General features: G+C 52.8%; 1 protein-coding gene across 3 annotated transcripts in view; it reads right to left on the bottom strand.

Moving 5' to 3' along the window:
- SDK2 (sidekick cell adhesion molecule 2) overlaps positions 1-26,302 on the bottom strand; it is a 260,397-nt gene that overhangs the window by 86,427 nt on the left and 147,668 nt on the right. For all 3 annotated transcript variants that reach the window (XM_061176964.1, XM_061176966.1, XM_061176965.1), the window contains exons 3-5: positions 22,402-22,508; positions 10,051-10,198; positions 4,645-4,778 (exon numbers count right to left, since the gene is read on the bottom strand). In XM_061176964.1, the coding sequence (XP_061032947.1) occupies positions 4,645-4,778; positions 10,051-10,198; positions 22,402-22,508 (389 nt within the window). The remainder of the gene's footprint in view (positions 1-4,644; positions 4,779-10,050; positions 10,199-22,401; positions 22,509-26,302) is intronic.

Here is a 26,302-nt window from a genome sequence, read left to right as displayed (position 1 = left end):
TTTATTTGAAACTTTCCATTTCAAATTCAATTCAAAGTCCCCCATCCTCCCCGCCTCCCACCAAGCCCAGGCTAGTTTTCTTTTTTGTTTTTTAAGTATTTGTTTATTTATTTATTTTGGCTGTGTTGGGTCTTCGTTTCTGTGCGCGGGCTTTCTCTAGTTGTGGCGAGCGGGGGCCACTCTTCATCGCGGTGCGCGGGCCTCTCACTATCGCGGCCTCTCTTGTTGCGGAGCACAGGCTCCAGACGCGCAGGCTCAGTAGTTGTGACTCACAGGCCTAGTCGCTCTGCGGCATGTGGGATCTTCCCAGACGAGGGCTCGAACCCGTGTCCCCTGCATTGGCAGGCAGATTCTCAACCACTGCGCCACCAGGGAAGCCCTCAGAATCCTTCTTAACATAGCACCAACAATGGATCAGAGCTGGCCGATGAGGTGAATCCCATTTTCCATCCCTGCTAGGGGGAGTAGATCTGACTGGGAGAAGTTGGGTCAGGGCCAGATTACTATTTATAAGCTGGGCTATGGGTTGGAAGTCGGCCCTAGGTGGGCACATTACACGGAGGGGTCGACAGACACGAGGACAAGATGCCTGGACATGGGGCCCCCTTTACAGAGAAGAGTTAAGCCCAAGAGGAACAGGTTTCCAAAGAAGGCAGATGGGTTGGGATTTTGTCACCCTGGGTTGGAGACGGAGGTGGGATGTCAGAATGAAGGTACTCGAGGGGGGACATTCAGCAACACGAGGCAGGAGCCCCGGGGGGTGACGCGCCAGGAGAGAACAGAAGGGTGGGGCAAGGGGGACCCCGGGGACCAGGGGTGGGGGAGTGGGAGGGACAAAGGGCAGAGAACCAGGCATCGGCTTGTTCACGTCAGGGGAGAAGGAAGCAGGAGACGGGAGAACTGGGGGAGACACGCAGGGTTGAGGAAGCTCAGGTTACGGGGTGCCAGGGAGGGGGGTCAGTGGAGCTGAACGTCCTGAGCGGTCAAGGAGAATCAGGATGGAGGAAGTGGGTTTGCAACCAGTGGCAGGGGCTGGAGAGAGCAGGGGAGCCGGTGGCAGCCATGACTGGGAGGTAAAGACTGGGGCGGGGTAACTTCTGGAGAGTCTCGAGGAAGCAGACAGCAGGTGCCTCTCAGGGGGCGGCAGTGGCCAAAAGGGAGATCTGTCTCCCTCTGGGACGTCTGGGGAGCGGTTAATGAGGTGAGTTTGGCAGCCAGGGAAACATGGTTCCATTCTCGGGCTTGTGCATCATTAGCGAATGTTGCCAGGAAGTAAATTGCTTCACCTCTTAGGCCTGTTTCCCCCGCTTTCTCATCTGTAACTCGTGGAGGGGAATAACAGACTGCCTCCAGGGGTTGCTGTAAGGATGGCGCAGCAGAGTGCCGGACGGTGCCCAGCACGTGGGGCGACGGAAAGGGAGGCTGTTGGTGTGATGTGGAGGCAGAGGGGGACCGCTCGGGTGGACCCACCCTCGGCAGGACACACCTTTCTATCAGGCGCTCTCTGCAGGGAGGCCTGTACTGACTCAGGGTCTCTGGAGGGCCAGCCAGGGGAAGGGGGACAGCCTGGCCATGCTCAGGCACTGCTCTGGACGGTGGGGTGAATGGGGCCCTAAAGATCAAGCAAGAAAACCACATGCAAACCAGAGCAAGGACGGGCATCTTCCACATGAGCTCGTGATGTGGACGGGGCCCTGGGGCACGAGGAAGCTTAGGGGCTCCCCACGTGGGGGCAAAGTTGGGTCTCGCTGCCCCAGGACGATTTTGATAACAGGCGCGACGGGGGACACCCACTCTGATCCATTCTCCCCGAGTCGTGTCATCGAATCCTTCCAACCACGCTTTGCCACAGGCGAGGAAACTGTGGCTCGGGGACCACGTGACTGGGCCGCGGGTCAAGTGGGTGGGGAGCAGGGAGGCGAGCTGCTCCCCTCTGCTGGGCCCGCTTCCAGGCACTCACGGGCCCAGGGCAGACCTACCCTGTCTAACATGGGCAGGGGTGGGGCGAGAACCACAGGTGGCTACGGGCTCTTGAAACGTGACTGGTGCCCCTTTGATGCAATGGGATTTAATTTTACCTAATTTACATTTAATTAAAAGCGGATCCCCAAATCAGTTATTAGAACACTTTTAACTATGTGTGGAAAAACTTGGGCTACGATCCCACCTTTCCAGCTGTAAATTTTATGAAATCTAAATACAGATCACGTATTTCAGATGAAAATCCAGCATCCAAACTGAGATGTGCTTTAAGTGCAAAATACACACGGATTTTGAAGACTTAGTAGGAAAAAGAAACCCAGTGTAAAGTATCTCATTAATATTTTCTCTATTGATTGTATGTTCAACAGCTAATATTTTGGATATGTTGGGTAAATAAAATATAATAAGATTAATTTCACCTGTTTCTTTTTCCTTCTGAAAAAGTGAGGCCAGTGGCAAGTTTTAAATTACATATGTGGCTCATATTATAATTCTATTGGACAGTGCAGCTCTGATTGCCACCCAGGGGGACCACCAGCCAGGTATGAACTTTTCAAGAGCTGTGACAGTCCGTGTGAGGTCACCTGGGTGACACCTGGGCAGAGGGCAACTCGGCGGGGGTGCGGGGGGGGTCACTGGCCTTTGCTCTCTCCTCCATTTCTGAAGAGCATAGATGTCCCCTGAGGGCTGCTAAGAGGCTGAGCTGCCCTGAGCAGAGGAGGGAGGAAGGGGGGAGGGGGGAGAGCACAGGGAGAGGTGAGGCTGGGGCGAGACAGATGAGGGGAGATGCAGCCGGTGGTGGGCGAAGTGGCAATTGCTCCTAGGAAACTGGCCGGCAGGCAGACAGGCAGGCAGTTGGGGGATTTGTGTCAGTGGCAGGAACCGGGATTTGAAGTGCAGTCACTCGTGGGAGGAGAAATTAGCTGCTAATCAGCTGACTTCGCTCTCAATCCAGTACCAATCACCGTGAGAGCAGGAGGCGAAGGGCGACGGGGTGGGGGAGAAACAGACAACGGGGGCGGGGCGGGGGAGGCTTGGGCACACATGGGGGTCCCAAGGGACCCTGCCTGCCTCTCTTGGGCCAGCCGGAGGGCTGGGGGAGGCAGCAGAGAGTGAAGAGCCCGCCCAGTTGGCCAGGAGAACAGCTGGTGCAATTCCCGCCAGGAGGAGGGTGCTGGGGGGAGGAGCACAGAGCGGGAGGGAGCCTCCAACCTCGGTCTCAGGGTCAGCTGAGTCACCCAGGAAGATGCCTGGCCTTGACTTGGACCGTGAGCACCCCTCCCACCAAATGATTCAATTCCATGAGACTCTAGGTATTCTAAGCGCTGGAAAATACATGGGGACAAACATTTCTCTGATGGCTATCTTCCTTTTCCTATAGAAACAGCAGCCCCAGGTCATGGGCTAGGCCCCAGGTTTCCGGGACGAGACTGAGACCCTGGCCCAGGTCAATGTCAGAGGTTACACCCGTGACCCTGATAGGTCAGTATCCAGACTGGAGCTCTGATCCCTGCACCCAGGTTTCTTTCTAGGCAGGCAGGAATGCGGTCTGGGGGAAGGAGGTCACTGCACGTATGGGAAGGGGCTCTGCTGGTGCTCAGAAGGCCCAGGAATGGGCAGGTCGGGCTTGGGGAATGTTCTGGGCTTTCTGGGCCCTTGAAGACAGAGGCTGGGATCAGAGGAAGGACACGGGAAGGTTCCGAGCTGGCGGGCACCCTTCTCTTGCTGCTGGCGGGTGCGTCCCAGCAGGACCGTGGATGATAAATGAGGCTGGCTCTTGGAGCAGCAGTTGTACAGATGTGGAGGGACGTGAGCATCTGGCTCCCCCAGCCTGTGTGGCTGCTTGGCCGCTGCGGGAAGCTCTGGCCTTGTCCCGCGTACTCTGTGACCCCCCACCCACCTCTCCATCCCAGGGATGGAGCATGGAGGGAGCAGGCCGGGGAGAACCAGGCCAGGCGGGACACCTCCAGCATCTCCATCACTGGTCGGAAACCTGCCTTCAGCCTTGGCTGGACAAATACTTCTTTGCCAAAGACACCCAAGGAGTCACCCTTTCCATTTGCTATCCTCTGTGCTCTGCCACTGGGGAGAGCCTTGCCTCTCTCTTCCAGGGTGCGGGGTGGTCTCTGGGGATGGACACAGGGGCACTTTTAGGCAGGAGCCTGGGCAGAGAGCATGTATTCCCATCGGTGAGGATGGCTTGGCTCCAAGTAAAAGTGGCGCTTTTTACATGCCAGCTGAGTAGAGACAGTCAGTATATTTCTTTAAAAATGAGCTTCCCATCTCCTGGCGGGCTCAGCCCACCAGCACCTGAGCCCCAGGGGTGGTGGGAATCTTCTAGTGCACACACTTTCTCCTATATTCCACGCCCTCCCTGGGCCCCCAGGGGCCCAGCTAACAGCCAGGCTAAGTGTCCCCCCCTCCTGATAGGATCTCAGACTCGTCATGGGCATGGGGTCCAGAATTCAGCTCCCTCCCAGCCTCCACCTCCCACTCCCACCCCCAGCTGGGCCTCCTCCTCCTTGGGATGGCGCCTCCCCTGCCCTTTCCCAGCCTCCCCCCTCCACCGCCATTCCGTCTTCCCAATGACCCCCCGGAGCCCCATTCCCAAGATTTAACGACGCGCTCCGCCATCGGTCCCAGGCCCTGTGGCTTACTTACTCTCCACGGCGAGAGTGATGGGCTGGCTGGTCTTGTTATCCCCATTCTTGTCATTAACAGCTTGTGCGTAGTAGCGGCCTGTGTCGGGAGCCACTGTTGACAGGATGACAAGGGTGTTCTCCAGGGTGATGGCTCTGCGAAGAGGAAAAGGACGCCTCTGATGGGCCTGCTGCACCTGAGCATCCGGGGATGCGAGCGGGGACACGAAGCTAGGCACCCCAAGACCCCCTCCTCCAGCCCACCCCCTGGGACCGCTTACTGCCTGAACTCCAGCCATGTTTAGTTTGCAGGGAATCCCAATACTCCACCAGCGCTGGGGATCAGACCCCAATACAGAACATGCCCAGGGGTCTGAGACTGTCCAGGTGACACTTCTCTGCCACTCCCCGCCCCCAGGCCCGGTTAGGGACCAGAGTTCCCCTGGAATTCTACCCTTTCCTGTGTCACAGCATGGATGGCTGTGTGGGGTTACCTCTGCACCAGGAGTGTCTAGAACTAAAGAAATTCATTCACCAGAATCAGTGAATGAATGAATGAATGATGAGAGACGAGAATGAATTTAGAAATGAACATGATCATTCCAGAATCACTGCCTTAACCTAATCCTGAATCTGTTTAGGTTGATTCAAAGGCTACAGCCTGCCTGTAACACAGCCTTCTGGGGTTCACATCTCCCCCCATCCCCCTCTTAGGGTATCCGTTTCCTTCTCCCCAAATCTGGTCAATAAAAGAGGGGCCATCGGGGCTGGTTGAGAGGGAAAAAGGAGACGGGCCGGGTAGTGGGGTGTAGACATGGGCTGTTTGTTCCCAACCTGGTTTCCACTGCTGGGATCCCATCCTGCAGCCCCTCAGCTCCCATGTCCGCGGGCCGAGTGCAGGGCTTTTGCAGGCGGGAATTTGGGGACCCCATTGGACGTGGGTGCAGAAGCATTGCCCACCCTGGCTCTGCCAGGCACCTCCTCTCACCCATCCTCCTGATGACAAACAAAACCATTAGTTTGTCAAGTCTCTCTCTGGATTTTAATGTGATGTGCCCGAGACAGCTGTTAAACATCCTTAATGTTCGTTTAACAAGGACAAATCCAGTTGAATTCTTTTCAAATTTTCCCATTAGGTGAATGTAACAGAGTTTTAAATGGGCTCTCAAATAAACATCCCCACGAATGCCTCTCCAGCCTGGTCTCTCCCAGCCTGGCTGTGCTGAGGTCCCTCCTTCTCCTGGTTTTGGGGGTTCGCGTGCTGAGTCTCACGCTGCCTGCCGAGCTCCAGGAAGCAGGAAGACAAAGCCCTCCTGCCCCAATTCCTGGGAACCCTAATCATGTCCTTTTTTTTGTTTTTGTTTTTCCCCCGGAGAGCTCTTTTAACCTCCAGCTAATGAGGTGATGGGAGTGAGGACAGAGCCAGCTAAAATATTTTAAAATCGACACAATGGGACAGGGATGGTGACCACGTCCTCACGTGGGACTCTCCTGCAGGGGCCCTGGCCCTTTAGTGGAGCTTGTGGGGGTGGGTGAGGGCTGGGGAAAGGGAGGCTGGGCTGTGGCCAGGGCAGGGGGGCAGCTCCGGGGTGGAGCTCTGGCCCCTGCCTCTAAGGAGCTCACAGCCTCCTTCTTGCTGGGCCTCAGTCTCCTTATCTGTGTAAGGGGTGGAGGCAGATGCGTGTGAAGACCCCTTCCAGCCCTGAGGCTGAGGCTGATTCTGATTCCTGTGGCTGCTTCTGTTAGCCCCCAGGTGGCCTGAGGCTGTCCCCTCCCTCTCACTCAGCCCTCTCCGGGCACACAGTCCAAGGTCAGGGCTCACGACAAGCAGCAGTGCACGTGGACCCCCCTGGGTTCCAGCTTCCCCAGCCGCTGCCCTGGTGATGTAGAAGCCAGCTAGATGAAATCTTTGGCAGGTGGGCACCCTGGGCACGGCCTGGTCCCCCTCCCGAGTACACCCGCCTGTCCTGAACCCCTCTTTTGGCCTCCAGAGAAGGCCCCCCACCTCCAATTCCTTCTCTCCTTGACCACACAGATTCTCTCCACCCCCTTTCTCTCCTTTGCCTATATTTTGTCTATATTATGATGGATCCTTCTAGGTCAGTGGTTCTCAATCAGGGGTGGCTTCACCTTCCAGGGGACATTTGGCAATGCCTGGACAAGTTTTGGTTATCCCAGCTGTGGGGCTGTACTAGTAACTAGTGGGTAGCGGTCAAGGATGCTGTTAAGTGTCCCACCACGCACCAGACAGCCCGCACAATGATTTGTTGGGTTCAAAATGGAATGTGTGGATTGTGCGGTGGTTGGTACCCTGTCCTGGGTCGGGGGGGACGGCATACCCAGGTGGCAGAGATGGTCACCATCTACCACTGTTTCTGGCTCCCCTCCTGCAGAGAACTGAAGATCTTGGGAAGCCAGGGGTCACCCTTCCCAGCCCCCCTTGCACCCAGGTGGGCAGTTGGCTGAGCTAGTGGGATACGGAGGATGTGCGCCGCTTCTGGGCTTGGACCAGCGGGGCCACTGGGAGCCCAGTGTGATGAGGGTGGAGCTCTCACCAGCTTGGCTGTGGAGGAGGGTGCCCCTCCCATCCCTCGCCCTCGGTGGGACTTTCAGTTGGCAAGAAATAAACTTCTCTGGCGCTAAGTCCCTGGGATTTGGGGGTCTGTCCGTGATGCAGCTAGCATGGCCTTGACTGGAACTAGAGGAAAGCACTGTGTCCGGGACCCCGGGGCCTGGGTTCGAGTTCCCAGTGCGGAGTGAACAGGAGGCAGAGAGCCGGGGAAGGGCCAGTGGCCTTTTGACCTGCTGTCCCTCTGTCCTCAGCAGGAGGCTGAGGAAGGTCCCTGGGCTAGCCGCCTTCTGCAGGATGACCTTCCCCTTGATAGATGGTTCTAGAACGACCCTGCCCCTCACCTCCAAAGTGCACAAAGCTATTTGTGGCTGTCAGGAGGGTTTCCGGCCTGCTGCCCCCAGAGGCACCCACACTGAAGGAAGCTGCTGGAATTCTTGCAGGGCGTGGACATCAGGGCTCCACTCTCAGGCAGGGGCTGGGTGATATTTTTCAGCCACACTCCTCTGGTTTCAATTTCCTAGGTCTTTCCCGCTGCTTTGATGGGCCCAGCTCCCTCCCACCTTCCATCTCCCACTCCTATGAAGTGTGCCCTTTTTTCTCAGCTCCACGGGAGCCCAACTGATCATTTAATTAAGAATAAAATAAATCACGCTAGAAGCTGCCCAAAGCCCCCAGCATGTGTCTTTGATGGGAATCTTGTCTCCTTTTCAACAATGAGTATCAAGGAACGGGCCAGGGGTTACTCATCTCCACTTGTGCCCTGGGAGGGAGAGCGGTCCTCTGTAGATAGCACGTGCCTTCAGCACCCTGTACACCCCTCTGACTGACAGCGCTCATCAGATGTGTATCTCCAGCAAACACACACCAGAGAATTGGCTTCCAGGGACCTTTCCTCTGGGTTATGAATATTAATCTGCTGTAATTGCTGAGATGAAATCCCCACAGTGTTCTCTCGTGCGTTCGGTAGGAGGACTGGAGGAGGTGGGGAGGGGGCAGGCGTGACCAGGAAGGTGTGCGTGTGTGTATACCCAATCATCACCTGCTCTGTAGCAGCACCTTCGCCAGGTGACTCTGTGGTCCTCTCACTCAAGAGCAGAATCAATTTCCTGGCTTCTTGATCTGAGTTCTACCACGTGACTTGCTTTGACCAATGGGATGTTAGCAGAAGCTTGTGTTTTGCTTCTTCTGCGACTGCCAGGAGGAGATGCTAGGGCCCACTGGCTAGAGGCTGGGACACGTGGGGCAGAACTGAGTCACCCAGGCATCCTAGTCAGCCAGCCCCAGCCAAGTGAGAGAGCCAGGCCAAGTTCACCAATCTGCCGGTTTACATGACAAATACATGCTTATTGCGTCAGGCCACTGGGACCACTTGTTACGTAGCACTATTGCGTCTGTAGGTAACATACATTCTAGGACAGTGGCTCTCAACTGCGGCTGCATGCTGGAATCACGGGGAAGCTTTTAAAAATCTCAAGGCCTCGGTACACCCCGTTTCAATGAAATAAGAATGTGTGAGGGGTAGAATCTGAAAATCAATATATTTTAAATGGTCCCAAATCATCTCAGAGGGTAGCCATGTTGAGAATCAGCAGGACCAATTCTCCAAAAGTACAATCACTTTATCCTTTTCAGCTCCCATGTCTTTGTACCTGTTCTCATATAACTTCCACATAAGGCAGAATTAAGGACCTGACTCTGGAGTTGGCAAGCCTGGCACCAGCTGCGTGAGATTTGGCAAAGCAGTTAAACTCTGGGGGCCTTCACCTTACCATCTGTAAAATGGGGGTAAAATCAGCCACCTCGTAAGGTTGTTGTGAGGGTCATTCACTCAACAAATATTTCTTGAGGTGGACCTGGGGATGGAAAAGGGAACGAGACAGAGCATCTCTCCCTGGGAGGTTCGTGTCCGTCCTGGAAGAGAGGGTGATGGGGAGTGTGCTTAGCCCAGGCCTGAGAACACAGCAGGCACTTCATAAACGACAGCCACTGTTGTTGCCAGGATATCATCATGTTATTAAGATCATGCTTCTCTCACTGGACCTCATGTTCCCCAGAGGAAAGAACTGTCCGTCTCAGCTTCTGCTTCCTACAGAGACCAGAATGGGCTCCACCCACAATGGACCTGCGGCCCGAGCGGACTAGGACCAGGGTGGTCTTTCTTCTCTTCTGGGAGCAGAGTGTAGGGGAGAGTGTGGGTCCTAAAGAGGACAGCCTGGGCTGGCTCTCCCAGGGGGGTCAGGAGGGCCACTGCGTCCCCTGCTTTGCCCCTCGCCCTCTGTGGAGGCGTTGCTTCTGTCACTCTGCCCACAAGCCAGGCTGCCACAACCCCCTTCCGGGCTGCACACAGGGGCCCTTGTGAGCGCTGAAAGGACCATGTGTTCCTCTTCCCGCCTCTCCTGGCCTCACCTCCTCCCTGGAGCCAAAACACACACAGCCGTGCACACCAGTGGACACCCAGCCACACAGGCACCGCGGAGACACCCTGCCAGAGAGGTGCCAGCGCCCTCCCATGTGCCCTGAACCCTGGGCCTGGAACCACGGTGACCGAGCCTCTGTCTGTGCCAGTTCGGGTTTTTTAAGTGCTCTTAGAGGCAGAATTATTCTCCAGCCGAGAGTGGAGCCAACGCCTGGGATTCCCCGGGGAGGCCACGGAACTGTCATGGTTCCAAGACTCCGCCCGCACTTTCCCAGAAAGGCCCCTGGAAACCAGACTTCCCTCATCGGGGACGACCCCATCTGGCTCCCTCCCAGAGCAGGGAGGGCCCTCCGTCCTCAGCATCTGGGGGCCCTACGTGGCCCCACATTTCCTCTCCCGGGGCCGGCCCCCCTACCCCCCACCAAGGGCAGGATGCTCACATGCGGCTGCTGGGCGGGATCTTGCGGCCGTCCCGGAACCAGGTCACCTGCGGCCGTGGGAAGCTGGCAATGCGTGGGGCGCGGATGACGGCCGCTTCTCCGTGGGAGACGCTCTGGTGCTTCTCGCTCTCCTCAAAGCTCCCCATGTCTGCGGGAGGGAAGGGCACATGGAGGGGTCAGGGGCCGGAGGTCGGCAGCCAAGACTGCCTGGCTCCCGGGCTGACAGTGGTGGCAGCGGAAGGGAGTTGTGGGGCAGACAGGATGATCGTGGGGCCCGGCCACCACACTCGGGCAACCTCACGTGGCCCCATCACCCCATCCGTCACTACGACATGCTCTGCTTTGTACTTCTGGGGTTTGTACCCATTTATATCCATATGTCCATGAAGCAATGGATTCATCCAACAACCATGAGACACGGGTCATTATTTCAAACAGTTTACAACGGAGAAACTTCTGAAACAGGCTCGTTGACTTGTCCAAAGGCACGTGGCTGGAACAGGGCGGAGGCAGGATTTGAACTCGGACCTCAGAGTCTGGAGACAGGCAGAGCTGCCCCTCCTTCCCTGCCCTGCAGTGCGGCAGGGGTTTAGGTGTGGGGTGAAGGGCACATCGGGGGACCAGTTTCCCGTGCCCTTGGGTGAAGTGTGTGAGGCTGTATGGATGTCGCACACAAACACCACGTTGCCTCTTTAAAAGAATGTCCACCCCCTTGGCAGGTAAAGAGGGGACCGCTGGTCCAGCTCCGATCTTCCGTCAGCCTGGAGGGGAGCAGTGGAGATGCAGGTGGGAAAGTTCTGGTTGCCCACCTGCCTGCTGGAATCAGGATGGGCTCTAAGAGCAGAGGCTTGGAGATGGGTGGAGTGTGGGCAGGGGTGTTTGTGTTGATGACCATGACTCTTTAAAATGAATGCACATCCTTGCTACCCAAAGGGTGGTCCGTGGGCCAGCGACATGGGCACCATCTGGGCACCTGTTACAAAGGGAGAACCTCAGGCCCGCCCCGCCCCCCCAGACCTGCTGAATCAGAACCTGCCTTTTAACAAGACTCCCAGTCAACTGTGTCCACATCCAAGTGTGAGAAGTACTATTTGCCCTCCAACTTGGCTGTGTGTCACTGAGTAACATGTCAAGAGTTAAAAGAACCTAATGCTGGGGTTTCATCCCCAACCTTCTGATGCCCCTGGTACGGGGTGTGGGCTGCCCATCAGAATCCCCACGTGCAGTAAGGTTCAGACCACTGAAAACTGGCTGTGAGTCCCCGTTGCCCACCTGTTTCCTCCTGGATCAAGGGGGGCCGCGTGCTAAGCCATATGGGTCTCCTGCTGCTTTGACTTATTTCTTAACCCCTCCAAGACCACTGCTCTTCTTTCTCTCCTTCAGCCAGGAGTCCCCAACCTGGCTGCCCCTTAGAACCCCCTTTAATATTCTCAGAGGTAAGAACCTTTTGGGATGGCTGGGGTCCAGACATCAGTATTTCTAGAGCCGTTCAGGGTGTTCCAACACGAGCCAAGGCTGAGAAGTACCGCTGGGCTGAAGCCAGTGGTTCTTACACTTTGGTGGGTCTCAGAATCCCTTGGGAACACGGTAAGCCCAGAAATTTGCTCCCACCCTTCCCTCGTCTCCTAGGGCACGGAAAGGCCCTGCTTCAACGTGCCTGGGTCTCTTGAGTCCTTGACTCACCTTCCCGAGGATTCTGTTGCACACCGAAGTTCGAGGACCACCAGCCTACACTCTCGTTTTCCAAAGCCCTGGGCTTGAATCTCTTCTTGGCCACATTCCCCCTTGGAGGTCTTGCCTAATCTGATGGTTTTGGCCACAATCTCTCTGCAAAAGCTCTCACATCTGCCCTGGATTCAAGGTCTCTCCCTAATTTGACCCCAACCAACCTTTCTTGTCCTATCGCCCACACCACGTCCTGTGTCTCCCGCCACAATGAATTACTTACACCCCGCTTCTCACCTCGGGGCCTTTCTTTGTGTGGGGGACCCTGCCTGGAATGCCACCAGAGCAAGCCATGATTCACCAGGGCACCACGATTCAATAGCATCCCGGGAGGATCTAGTCAAGTAAGTGTCTCAAGAAATGAAACCTGCCGTTGGCATCCTTGTCCTAATTTGGCAAGCAGTAAATGTAACGGTGGTGGCTTTGGAGTCACTGAGACCTGAATTCAAATCCCACTTGTTACTTATTAGGCATGACCTTGGGCAAAATTTTGACCTTGCTGAGCTTTAACTTCCTCTTCTGTAAATTGGAGTTAAGAAGAGTATCTTCCAGGACTTTCCTGGTGGCGCAGTCGTTAAGAATCTGCCTGCCATTGCAGGAGACACGGGTTCGATCCCTGGTCTGGGAAGAATCCACATGCCACGGAGCAGCTAAGCCCGTGCGCCACAACTACTGAAGCCTGTGCGCCTAGAGCCTGTGCTCCACAACAAGAGAGGCCACCGCAATGAGAAGCCCGAGAACCACAACCAAGAGTACCCCACTCGCCACAACTAGAGAAAGCCTGCGTGCAGCAACAAAGACCCAACGCAGCCAAAATAAATAAACAAATAAATAAAATTTATTTAAAAAAAAAAGTCTACATTAAAAAAAATGATACAAATGAACTTATATACAAACAGAAATAGACCCACAGACATAGAAAACAAACTTATGGTTACCAAAGAGGAAAGGGGGGAGAGATAAATTAGGGATTTGGGATTAATTTATACACACTACTATATATAAAATAGATAACCAAGGACCTACTGTATAACACAGGGAACTATACTCAATGTTTTGTAATAACCTATAAGGGAAAAGAATCTGAAAAAGAATATATATATATATATGTATAACTGAATCACTTTATTGTACACCTGAAACTAACACAACATTGTAAATCAACTATACTTCAATTAAAAAAATGATGGCTACCTTACTATTTATCTCCCATTCAACATGATCTTCTTACAGTGTGATTGACACTCCTGCCACTGAGAGGTGGGGGCTAAGACCCCTACCCCTTGAGTCTGGGGGTTTTGTGACTATACTGGTAGAATATGCTGGAAGTGATGCTATGAGACTTTCAAGGCTAGGTCATCAGAAGGATATGGCTTCCACCTGGCTCTCCAGACACTCCTGCTTGGAATCCAGCTGCCATATTGTAAGGAAGCTCAATCTAGCTCACACAGACACAGGAACAGCTCTTGTGCAGAGGAACTGAGGTCCCAGATGACGGCCAGCATCAACATTGGACATGTGAATGAACATGTGAGCCCTCAGATAATTTCAGCCCCCAGCCTTTGGGTCTTCTAGTTGAGACCTCAGTCATCAAAGAGCAGAGACCAGCTGTTCCCACCGTGCTCAGTCCAGACTCACAGAATCTGTGAGCATGATAAAAGACTGTGGTGCATCATGATGTCTGGGGGTAATTTGTTATGTAGCCGTAGAAACAGGAAGAGTATAGTCAAGTGCTAAAAACTGTGTCTAATATTTATAGTATTAAAATATTGGAATCCTATACATTTTTCACAGTTTAAACATCAACCTCTTCAACAAAGATTCTCCCATGCCACCCAAATAGTCACTGACCCTATGTCAGGTTTCCTTCTAGGTGGACTTCACACAGATTGTCTCATTTCATCTGCATAATGACACGGCAAAGCTCAACTTTCCTAAATACATGTTTTTAAGTTGTTTACTAATTTCTGTTACTTGGTTCTGTCTATAAAAAAATTGCATCAGTAAATCACATTGATTTCAGTTCTTACAATAATTTTATCTATTTAAAAAACTTTTCACAGAGCTCCGAAGATATATTTGAACAATTTAAAGCAATTTCATGGTAATCGTGTTTTTCCTCCTCTCTCGGGTTTTATTAGCTCCATTTCGTCAGTGAGGAAATTAAAGCTCATGGAGATAGAGTGGCTTATCCAACTGCGCAGTTAGGGCTGGGCCAGCCAGCGTTTAAACCCGGCTCTCCCTTTGCATTTCCTCCTCGCCTCTTCCATGACTCATCCCCTGCGTTAAAATTCTTCATGCACATTCTTTATCTCTTTCTACTACATTGAAAGCTTCAAGAGGCAGTTCTATTCAATTATATTCATGAGCAAATCCTTATAAGACACCAGGCCCCATCCTCTGCACACAGTAGGTTCTCTCTAAACTCACCCAATGCCGTCGTGCAATGACTCTTTATTGAGTCCCTACTATGGGTCGGGCAGGCTCTGCTGAAGGTGCTGAAGAAAGACCCGGTCCCTGTCCTTGCGGAGCTTACGGTCTGGTTAGGGGAACAGGCATAAGAAAACCAACCCAACGACATTCAGGGACATATTGTGACAACTGTTAGGAAGAAGGAACAGGGTTTTTTTTTTTTAATGAGAGGCGACATGAAGGGAACCTACTTTAGACTGGGAGGTGGGGGTGAGGCTTTTTTTAACCAGAGACATAAATAAAGGGTAGGTGTTAGCCGTGTGTGTGTATATGTGTGTGTGTGTGTGTGTGTGTGTGTGTGTGTGTGTGTCTGTGGCGTGGTGATAGTCCAGAGGAATTAGAGTATGCGAAGGTTAGGAGGTAGGAGAGAAGTGCTAGTTTGAGGAAATTTAAAAATGCCAATAGGGCAGGGGGGTGGGTTTGTTCAGTGGATGGATGAATGAACCGATGGATGGATAGACGGGTAATTGGATGAGTGCAGGGATGGATGGAGGGATGAATGCATGGAGAGGAGGCATGGATGGATGAAGGAAATGCAGGATGGAGGGATGGATGATTGTATGTATATGTGGATGCATGCATAGTTGGATGAGTAGGTAGATGGATGGATGGATGGGTGGATAGATGGAGAGAGGGAGGCATGGTGGATGGAGGGATGGATGATTGTATGTATGTATGTATATATGGCAGGATGGATAGATGAAGGAAGGGCACAGCTGGCCTTGTCCAAGTTTTGCAGTTGATGCTCTCATTCACGCTTCCATCCCACAATCTCCCCTCCTTATGGCTCTTAGGCCCCCAGAACCCTCCCAATTCTCTCTACTCCACTTTGCCAAATGGGCCTCCTAGGTCAGGGAGCCCCTTGCCTCTGCTCAGGGGGGCTCAGCGCACAGGCGTGTATGTCCTGAACACCAGCTGCAAGGGTGGTGCTAAGAAGAAGTCTGCTCAGCCAGCCAGGGCAGGAGAAAGGCTAGAGGGAAGTGCACACTGATGGGGCTGGGGATCCAGGATCTCCTAGGAAAACTCACTTCCACTGAGGTGGAAAAAGATAAGGGTTTATCTACTATACTTCCTCTCCAAGATACATGCTTGTTGATATACCACGTTGTTTTGTTCCTTGCAGCGCTGATGCAACTTTTCCTAAAAATTCCCCCAAGAGCAAAGAAGTGTGGGCCTGGGGCACAGCTCGACGTGACTTAAGATTATTCCTGATGTTTTTGTTGTATCTTAAAAGGTCTTGTAAATTATGCATTCCACTTCGGAATATATTTATTGCTTTTATTTATTTTTAAAACATTTTTTATCATGAAATATGTCATGCATAAAGAAGAGCGAATATAATTATATGAATAGTTCAAAGAAGAAGAATAGAATGCACACTCATGTACCCACCACCCAGTTTAAGGAATAGCACATGAACAAACGTCGTCCCTCTCCCCCACGGCATCCCTCCCATCATATCCCCTCCCTCGCCAGAGGTAATTGCCGTCTTGGATGCTGTGTCAATCATGTCATGGCTTTTTCTTTTCTTTCAAGTTTCACCACATGTAGATGCATTCTTAAAGTTTATTGTTAATTTAGCCTGTTTCTAAGCCCTTTGGGTTATTTTGTATGTCATCTACTTGATTTGCTTTTTTTTGTGCAACATGTTTTTTGGGAGCTCCATCTCTGTCCTTGTACTTGGTTTAGTCATTTTCATGGCTGCTTGGACGTCCATGTATCAAGATAGCACAGTGCTGCTGCAGGCTGGCTTCGTTATCAGTGTTTTGCTGTCCTGCTAAGAACAGTCTCATGTGGATCTTCTAGCACATGTGGCTGAGAGAATCTCTAGAGGATGCACCTAAAGGTGGAACTGCTGGGTTGTAGGTTGTGCAAATGGTAATCTTATGAGGTAATGCCAAGCTGTTTTCCTGATATGCACCAATTTGCTAATTCACACACCCACCAGCAGTGGTGGGACTTTCTATTAACACCTTGCCTTGCTAGACTCTTTGGTTTTTGCGATGGGACGGTACTTCACAGTGGTTGTGTTTGTTTCTTATGAAGATGCTGTTTCTCCCTCCAATCAGTTGTATCATGCCTCTGCCTCTAACCATCCATGACTTCCACTGCATCCTGAGTAACACTGAAACGTCCAATCGCATCTTAGAATGTCACCATCTGTCCCCAAGGCCTCACCTCCTCTTGCACATCTCCTTCCACATCTCCATTCTACATTCAATACACACACTCAGGTTGAGGATTAAGAAATATGGGCCCATTGGTGGCACTCTGGACATCAACTCCAGCCCATGTGACAATGGGTCTGATGCCCTCAGCTCTCATCTTGTACAGGTGGCTGCCAAGCTGCCCAGTAGAACGGGGGGCAGGCCAGGCTCCCCGGTGGAGCAGGGGCTCTTGGCCCTCTGATGTGTGGGTGGGCTTATTGCTGGGGCTGGGGGTTCCAAGTCTGAGCCATCCGCCCACCTGGTGAGGGCTGGGATGGGGTCAGGGATGGTGCTCAGGTGAGGAGGACAAAAAGGTGCCCACAGGATCTGGATGCCAACTCCAGAAGGCTCGCCCAACCCTCTCAGCCATTCAGACCACTTGCCACATGCCAGAAATTTATGGCGACTTCATAAAAACAGAGACTCAAGGTGGGGTCAGGAAGGGAGCTGGGGAGGTGGGTGGATATTTTATTGACTTCCCCTTAATTGCTGTAATTAAAAACATGTAAAGAGGGGACATCCCTGGTGGCGCAGTGGTTAAGAATCTGCCTGCCAATGCAGGGGACACGGGTTCGAGCCCTGGTCCGGGAAGATCCCACATGCCGTGGAGCAACTAGGCCCGTGCGCCACAACTACTGAGCCTGCGCTCTAGAGCCCGCGAGCCACGACTACTGAGCCCACACGCCACAACTACTGAAGCCCGCGCGCCTAGAGCCCGTGCTCCGCAACAAGAGAAGCCACCGCAATGAGAAGCCCGCGCACCGCAACGAAGAGTAGCCCCCACTCACCGCAACTAGAGAAAGCCCGCGTGCAGCGACGAAGACCCAACGCAGCCAAAAATAAATAAATAAATAAATTTATTAAAATAAAAAAACATGTAAAGAATCTTTCTGTAATGACTTTGCTATTATCATTAGTGGTTAGCACAGCTGCCTTGTTAATTTCCCATTAGAACCCAATTCACAGCCCCTCTTTGGGAAGGGGGGATGAGAGTCAGGGGTGGGGCCTGCCTGGCCTGGCCTGGCCTGATCCAGTCCCTGTGGAATTGGCTGCTTGAAGCCCCAGGACAAAACCCTCCCACCCCAGGAAGCAGAAACAGCCAAGGAGGGAAGATGAGGGCTTTGGAGAAGCAGCCGTACCCATCCATCCCCAAAATAGGGAGCATCTGTGTGTCTGTGTAAAAGAAACAGACCGAGGGACGGACAGATGCAGGAGGTCTGTAGGGCACAAACCTGGGAGAGGCCCAGGACGGGGATGGGTGAGGAAGGTGAAAGATTTAAGGAGGTACCCACTGTCAGGGTCCCACAAGTGCACGGTGAGTCCCTGAGAGCGAGTGCCTCCTTAAATTTTGCATCCTCCTTGCCTCACTTGCCTCACCCTAGCCCCAGCCCTGGAGAGCAGAGGCGGCGGCTAGGACGGTACCTCCGAAGGTAGACAGAATGAGAAAGGATGTGAATGTTTATTCCAGGACGCCTTCCCTGGTTGGCCTGGCAGAGAGAAGACGTGTACACTCTGCCACCCCGAGTGTCCCCTGGGCTGGGCGCCATTTATGATGGTTTGTGTGCACTGACTGATTACTTATTGTGACCACCCGGCCAGGTAGGTACTAATATTAACATTCCTTTTTACACATGAGGAGGCAAAGGCACACAGAAGTAAAGTAATTTGCCCAAGGTCACACAGCTAGGGAGAGGTGAGGGGGATTTGAACTCAGGGTTCATGGCTGGGTCCATGGCGGGGTTCATGGCTCCACCCTACGGCTGCTGGTGGCAAGGCAGGAGAAAGGAGATGGTAGAAATACTGGCTGTGGGAACTTGGGTTGTCCTCTGACCTTTCTTTTAACAGCCCCTATCTTTTTTTTTTTTGGCAGTACCACGCGGCACGTGGGATCTTAGTTCCCATACCAGGGATAGAACCTGCATCCCCTGCAGTGGAAGCACAGAGCCTTAACCACTGAACCGCCAGGGAAGTCCCTCCTCTGACCTTTCTGAGCCTCAGTTTCCCCATCTCAAGATGTGGCTCCCTAGACATGCCTTCCTACCTCCGAGGCCTGTCCTAGGGACCCACAGAGGAAAGACATTTGCACAATTTCACTGGAGGGCAGAGTGTTTTGGAGGCTCCGCTGTGTCTCCCTAGCATCTCCTTAGGGACGCGGGTGTCCAGCTTGGACCTGTGATTGTGATTGTTCTGAAGGCTCCTGGGCTTGTGTTCATCTTTTCAGGGAAACAGAAGCCGTGCTTCCTTCTCTATCTGCACCCCGGCCCCCCTACTCCCCAGGGGTCCAGAGCCCTAAGCTAGTCACCGACTAGACTGGGGCTAGAATCCACGGTTTCTCCCTCGCATCTTCCCAAGGGTCATGCCCTGGCACACAGAGAACCCGGAAGCTAGCTGTAAGCATTTTTCATCTGCTTCCCTGCTGATAGCAAAGAAAAGGGGTGACGGGTCAAGGCCACCTGGTGGCGTGAGATGGCCTTCAGCCTAGGTGGGGGCCGCATCTACTCACAGGGCTGTTTGGACACGAATTATTATAGTCCAGGGGCGTCCCTCTGATTCTCTTTGACCCCTGGCCCCAGCAGCAACTGCCCTCCCCTCAGCTGGACCCCATTTCGATTTTTCTCTTCTCGCCCTCAAGCAGCAGCGTCGGGAGGTGTGGACTCAGGTCGTGGCTTCAGCTCCTGCCTCTGGCGCTTCCTAACTGTGACTTAGGCGCATCCCCTCAGCCACACTGAGCCTCAGTTTTCTCATCTGTAAATGGGGATGGGGGCTTCCACTCTGCAGGCTGGGATGAGGCGGGGATGGGGGAAGGGGAGCGAGTTTCCCTTCTCTGTCCCCCTGTGGCCACCAGGGCTGGGCGAAACCTCCATCTCTTAAGATGAGTGCTTTTCTCAGCTGTCAGACAGAAGTTTCTAAGGCTCCCCTAACTCGTTTGCTTTAGGGCCCAAAGGGCTGCACGGTGTGGTCTCTGCTTGATGACGCTCTGGAGGACAGAGCTTCAGGCTTGCAAAGCAGCCTGGGGCAGATGAGGCTGGGGTCTCGGCACCGGCCCCTGGGCGCTAGCTCAGGGAGCTACAGCTGGTGGTCAGGAAGGGCTGAACCTGGGTCTCCCCACCCTGCCCCTTGGGCCCCTCCAAGGTGCCCCGTGCTCTCCGCCAGGGGCCTGTAACCACATCTGCACAGCTCAGCAGCAGCAACACCATGGAGCCTGGTGGCCACATGGTGACAACCATGGTTGTAACTGTGTCCAGAAGGTGCCTGGAGCCCAGGGTGACAGGTAGCTCTGAGCAGCTGGGCAGGGATCCCCTGTGAGAGGCGGTGGAGGGGAAGGGGCCGGGCTGGCCGATGGCCCAGGGGACAGTGGCAGCTTCCTGCTCTGCATTTGGCCAGGACAACTTTTGCTGGAAGCCATTCCATTCTGCAGCCTGTTTTTTCCTCCTTTAAAATGATAATATAGAATATTCATTGTAGCATTTACTCTCACTGAATCAAAGTGCATTATCTGTAGGCATTGGCTAGGTGCATTGGTGGATAACGGCTCAAGGAAGGGCAAAGCCTAGGGGGAGGTGGTACTAGATGCACATTACAGATGAGGAACCTGAGCTGGGAGAGGCTCAGAGAGGGTCAGTCACTTCCCTGGGGTCACACGGTGACTGAGGGCAGAGTTAGGATTCGAATGTGGTCCGTCCAACACGAAAGCCTAACCTCTTCATCAACCGTGCTGCCAGTCGTGGTGATGGGCACCCCACAGCCTGCCAACACTGTTAGGCACCCTCCCTCCCAACCCTTCCCCCCTGACTGGATCTCAGCACTGCAGAGTCCCAGGCTCCCTCATGGGTTTGGGCCAGGCCCCCTGCATGTCACCACTACCTGGGGTCATTCCGGCCAGCATCACCTGGAGTGGTCCAGGACCCTCAGGACCCAGAGAGCCCATAGTGTGTGTGTGTGTGTACGTGGTGGGGGGACCCCCACCTCGAGGGTCTGTGACTGGGCAGACAGTTAGGATGTTGGCTAGCTCGAGTCTCTGCCATCTGCTTTTCACCCCCAGGTCGGTCTGAGCCCTTCTCTGCCACGTGCAGGGAATACCAGGGACACCTGAGTCCTTAACAAAGGCCTCTGCCCTCCATCCGTGCACGGGCTCGCTTGCTCTGCACACGGGCCTGGTCACAACCCATCTCTCTGCTTGGGGGCAGGAGGGTACCTTTGGGTCTGGGGACAGGATCCATACACATGCAGGCCCGGTTTCAAGGGAGCATCCTCATGTGAAAAGGAAGATGCCTATGGTGGGAGAGGGGTCAGGGGGCTGAGTCCTGGGTCCTGGATCCCTACCACAGCCAAGGAAAGAAACATCTCAGCCTCACAGACACTGCTTCTCTTCCTTTCTCTTTCTGATCGGCGGAGCCAGCCCAGGGGAGACTCATGTCATCTCTGCGGCTTTCAACTCCGGAAAGTTCTTATTGTCTCCTATGAGCGAAGGCTTTGGAACAGAACTCGTCTGCTTCCCCCCACAGCCTGGACTGATTGGTGTCCTGAAAGGTATTTTCAACCGCACACACACACACACGTTCTCACCTGCACACAGGTGAACAAAGACGCCGACCAATCCAGACACACGCATTTGCACAAACGCATGCCTGAACCCACACCCACCCTGGAGTGCACACAGACACACACATGAGCAGTCTCTCTGCAGGCTGACCCACGGCTACCCCTACACTGCTGGACTCTGGGCACCGGCTAAATGAAGCTCTGTGGGAGCCCTCCAGCTGGCTGCCAGCGGCCCTGATCCATCATTTTCATTTGGGGCTTTTCCACTCCTCTGAGTAAGCTGAGTTGCCTTTAGTGCTGATTTATGGGACAATCAGTCCTCCACTTCTGATTACGGTTGTTTTCCATAATTATTATAAACACTCTTTGCCCTCACTTGAGGTTTTCTTCTCGATTTCTCTCCCCCACTTCTCTCCAAGTAGCAAGCCCTCGCCTGTGCTAAATCTGAGTCAAGCCCCAGTGGGCCCCAGATGAGAGGGTGTCCTTTTTTAAAAAAAAAGTTTCAGGGCTCATTAAGGCGTTCCACACTCCCATGGCCCACGGTGCAACCTTGGACCTCTCCCCCTAAAAATCCCAGAATGAAACAGCCCATAATGAGGCTCATTTCTAGCACACGGCAGCTATCTTAGAATGCGGGGCAGGTCTGGGCAGGTCTGGGAAGGGGATACTGAGTCACAGGGGGAGGGGGTTGATTGGTGCGCTGGTCCCTGCGATGCCCTTGGGTTCTTCTGAGGCTTCCCTCTTGTCCTCCATCTGAGGGAGCCCTTTGGGGCTTGGTGGCAGTGGGGGAAGTCTGTTACCCCAAAGGCTCGGCGAGGGTCTATTACCTTACCCTCTGCTTGCCTGGCCCTTTCAGGAACCCTGACTCATCAGGTCCTCTCTCCCTCTTAGAGCTATGGTACCCACACCAGCCATCTCCAAACGCCTCCTGAGACCGTGGAGACCCCCAAGCTGTTACTGCTCCAGGGCTGAGCAAGCTGGAGGATGGAAAAGTTAAGGTCATGGGGGGGCCCTGGGAAATTTGCCAAGAAGACCCCGGGAAGTCTGCCATTACGAAGATCTCCCGAGTTTGAGGCCAATCCCAGAGGAGTCCCTTGAAGCAGGTGACAGGGCCTCCTTTTCAAAGCAGAAGCAGCTGGTCCCATCTAAAGAGTGCTGAACTCAGAGAGCCAGCAGATGTGTGTCACGTGTCAGCGGCGTGGCCTTGAGAGCTCTTGCCACCTCTCTGGGCCTTGGTTCCCAGATGGCGGGAGGGGCCACCGTTAGCACCCAGTGAGCGTGGAAAGCCTCAGCTGGGATTTGGCTCTGCCCAGCGTGTGGCCGACGGGTGACGACTCTGCAGATCCTCTCCCGCCTCACGCCCCCCCCCCCCCGCCACCCCGCCCCAAGTCTCCACTGTACTCACAGGCCACCTGGACCTCGGTTTGCCGCTGCAGCAGAGCGCCCATCCGGTTGCGCACGATGCAGCGGTAGAAGCCGGCGTGCGTGCGGTCCAGGCTGGTGATCATGTACCTGGGGGCAGACGAGACAGCCAGTGAGCAAGTCGGGCAGCTGCGGGGATGCAGAGGTCAAACTGGGGTCAGAGGGCAGAGGTCGCCACATCACCCTCTTCCATAATGAAAGGTGCCAGGGAGTCCTTGGCTCTACCATGGGGGTCACAGAAGGGTCCTTATTAATAAGAGGGTCCCTCCCAAAGGCTTTTGCTCAGCTGCCCAGGAAGGAGCCTGCACTTTCCCAAGGACGGGAGATGCTGTGCCTGAGCCCTTGACCCTGGCCGTGACCAGGCCTCCCAGGACTGCTTTGGGTCTGTTGGAGGCTACCGTCCTCCCCTGCCTGTGACCTGCATGACTGAGAAAGGTGCGGGCGTTTTCTTTAGCCTGGACCAGGGATACGCCATAAATGTTAACTTAAATGGATGTAGGTTTGTTATAAAGCAGAAACTAATACACCATTGTAAAGCAATTATACTCCAATAAACATGTTAAAATAAATAAACAAGTAAATAAGTAAATAAATAAATAAATGGCGGCAGGGAAATTTACGTCTTCCCAAATGCTTTGCATCATTCCATCCTTAAGAGTTGCAGACAGCTCCGCTGAAGCTCTGCGAAGGGAAAAGGCAAAGCCATCTGGGCAGGGCAGGTTGGCTTTCTGTACGTGTGGGCCCTGGGGCCAGAATGCATGAACCCAAGGAGGCTCTAGGGTATCCTGCTTTGGGAGCACATCACTGGCCTGAGTGCTGCAAAGTCTGGTGTTGGGGGGAGGGCGGGGGGAGAGCAGGTGCGCGGGGCGCTAACCTGGCTGGGAGGAAAGGAGGAGGTCAGGCAGGTCAGTGCAAGGAGCTTCTGGCAGCGAGACATGGCAGATGATAGGTGCTCTCTGGTATGGAGGGGGCTAGTTCCCCTAGCACCCATCTCGTGGTCCCCTTTCTGGTCCTTGGGCAGTGAATGGCCCAGCAGGGACCTCTGAGGATCCAGGGGCTTGTGCCTAGGAGACCTCCCCTGCCCTTGGGTGTCCTAGGTTTTGCCAGCTGACTTGGTGAACAAGCTTATTGCCACCTGCTCCCAGGCTATGCCAACCCTGGGACAGAGCAACCTTATTTGTAGGATTTGCCAAGTTTTCTTTTACATGAGTTCTAGCCAGTGTCCATCAGCATCTCACAATGAGGAAACAACTACCACTTTCTGAGCACCACCTATGCTTCAGATGCTGTATTAAATACTTTTCATTTCATTTCATTTCTTTTCTTTTTTTTTTTGGCTGTGCTGCGTGGCTTGTGGGATCTCAGTTCTCTGACCAGGGATCGAACCTGGGCCCCTGGCAGTGAAAGCGCTGAGTCTTAACCACTGCACCACCAGGGAATTCCCTTCACTCATTTCTTTATTTCACACAGCAGTTCCCAGACTACTGGATATCATGGACCAGTAACACTTAAAAAAATGGGGCCAGACATAAGACTGTCTTACTTATGGCCAAGTAAGACCATTAAAACCAACCAACCAAAAAGCAAACAGGGAAACAATCAAGCAACCAAAAAAAAAAAAAAAAAAAAAAAGATACAGGCATGGAGAGAAAAAGAAATAGAAATGGTCAGTATTTTATCTAAAAAGGACATTTTTTGAGATCACAAAAAAAAGAAATGTAATCTCAGCATCAAAGCAATTTTAACACATTTTAAACTGAAATTTTATGCTGCGCCCATGACACTAGCTTCACTTTTCTCATTTGATGTGGACAGGTGCAAAATGTCATGGGTCTGAATTTGAGAGTCTTTCACCTAATCTCCCTGCTAACGCTATGGAGGCAATACTTTTATTAGCTCCCCCTCCCCATTTTAGAGGTGAGGAAATTGAGGTTCAGAAATACCACATCATTGACCTGTGGTCTCACAGGCAGTAAGAGGCAGGGCCAGGGTTCCAAAGAACCTTTCTGACTCCAAGCCCAGCTGCTAACCCGCTCAACACATACATCCTACCACAAAGGGCCCCACCTTCCATCCTGGGAGTGCACGAGGTGCAGACTCACAGGTGGCTGTGTGCCAAGCCTGCTCTGGCTCTGCATTAATATCCAGAACCTTCTGGCTGTCCAAGTCTCTTATCTCTGCCACCGGCTGCAGCTCTTATCTGTCCTTCGTTACTATGCACAGCGTGATGATGGGGAGATAGCGGGTACCCAGGCTCTGGCAAATTTCCTATTCTCCCTCTATTCCGTCCTCAAGCCCATCACAGGCTCTCATGCCTCTGCCCCATCACTCCCTGGAGGAGGGGGGAGGGACAGCTTTGGGTAAACTGTTTGGGTCTTAAAAGTGATGGGGTGACCCAAGAGGAAGATGGAAGGAGAGATTGGCTGGAAAAGCTCTCTATCTTTGAAAATGGAATCAGATATTATTAAAAAGCACCAGGGAGAGGAAAATGAACAGAAATGGCCAAACACAAAAAGATGCTCGGCCTCTGTCACAGTGAAAGAAAGTCCAATCAAAAACAAGACAATATTCACATATCAGATTGCCAAAAATTTTCTGGTATGATTACACCCATGGCAAGAGTGAGGGGGAAGGGAGGCTGACCTCACATCGGCTGATGAAAGTGTAAATTGGTCCAGCCTTTGGGGCAGAATCGATCAAAGTAAGAGTATTCCAGTCTTTTGACCCAGAGGCTGTACTCCAGGGAGCTGGTCTTTCAGATGTACTTGCAAAAACGTGACAAAAAACAGGTACAAGGATGTTCACTGTGGCTTTGCTTGTAATGGCAGAGACAAATAAACAAAAACCAGAAGCAGCCTAAACATCCATCAAAAATGGAATTGAATCGACTAATGATGCTGTAGCCACAGAATGAACGAAGAACACCTGTATGGGATGAGATAGAACAGTCTCCAAGATGCACAAAGCATGGAAAGGAAGTCGAAGCTGGAGACGGTGGATGTTTATGGAAATTAAAAACACGAGAAATAAGCTAAATAGTATCACAGCTGAGTGTTAGGGACATGAGAGATAATGTATTCTCATCACTTGATAAGTTGTTGTTTATTGATACAGGCTACCGAGCCCTTAGTCTAATGTTTAGGATCATGCAAATTGACCCAATAAAAAGAATTTTGAGTTTGTGAGCCAAAAAAAAAAAAAAAAAGTCAAAGAACAGTGTAAGTGTTATGATACCATGCGGGTAAGCTGGAATAGTACATATTTGTATATATCTGCACATGCATAATCATATATACACTCTAGCATGGACATAAAATTTTTTGGGGATGGATACTCCAAAACATGTGATCTGCCTTTTGGGAGAGGTATTAGGAACGCAGAAGGAGGGAAACGTCTACTTTTCGATTTTGTCTTTCTACGCCATCAGAATGTTCTTTATTGTATGCATATGTTGCTTTTATCTTAAAAATAAAATTAAAAAATGCACTTTGAGCATATAATGTCAGGATATATTATAAAAAAGACACCAGGGACTCGTTGGATCTGGGTTTGTTTGCTGATGTCAGTGATGTGTGGTGAAATTTAAACTTTAATAAAAGTTGATTTCTGCAGAAAGCTCTAGTTCATTTGCTTCAGCCAGGAAGCCCCAGGCCCCACCTGGGGCCCTGAGGAAGGCCAGCTGGGTGCAGGTCTGCCCCACCCTGAGGTCAGTGGAGGAGGCCTGGCTCTGGGCCTCCCCTCAGCCCCCACGGTGGGGAGGTGGGCATCCTTGTCTGAGCATCCTTGGCCGGGCAGAGAGCAGGGTGCAGCCCCCCTCCCCGGGCTGTCTCTGGTGTTCCCCTCCCTGCCTGGGAGCACTATTTTTGGCTTGTAGGCAACTGTTA

Source organism: Eubalaena glacialis, chromosome 19 (assembly GCF_028564815.1).
Source record: "Eubalaena glacialis isolate mEubGla1 chromosome 19, mEubGla1.1.hap2.+ XY, whole genome shotgun sequence".
NCBI classification, from domain to species: Eukaryota; Metazoa; Chordata; class Mammalia; order Artiodactyla; family Balaenidae; genus Eubalaena; species Eubalaena glacialis.
This window is presented reverse-complemented; position numbering and strand designations above follow the sequence as displayed.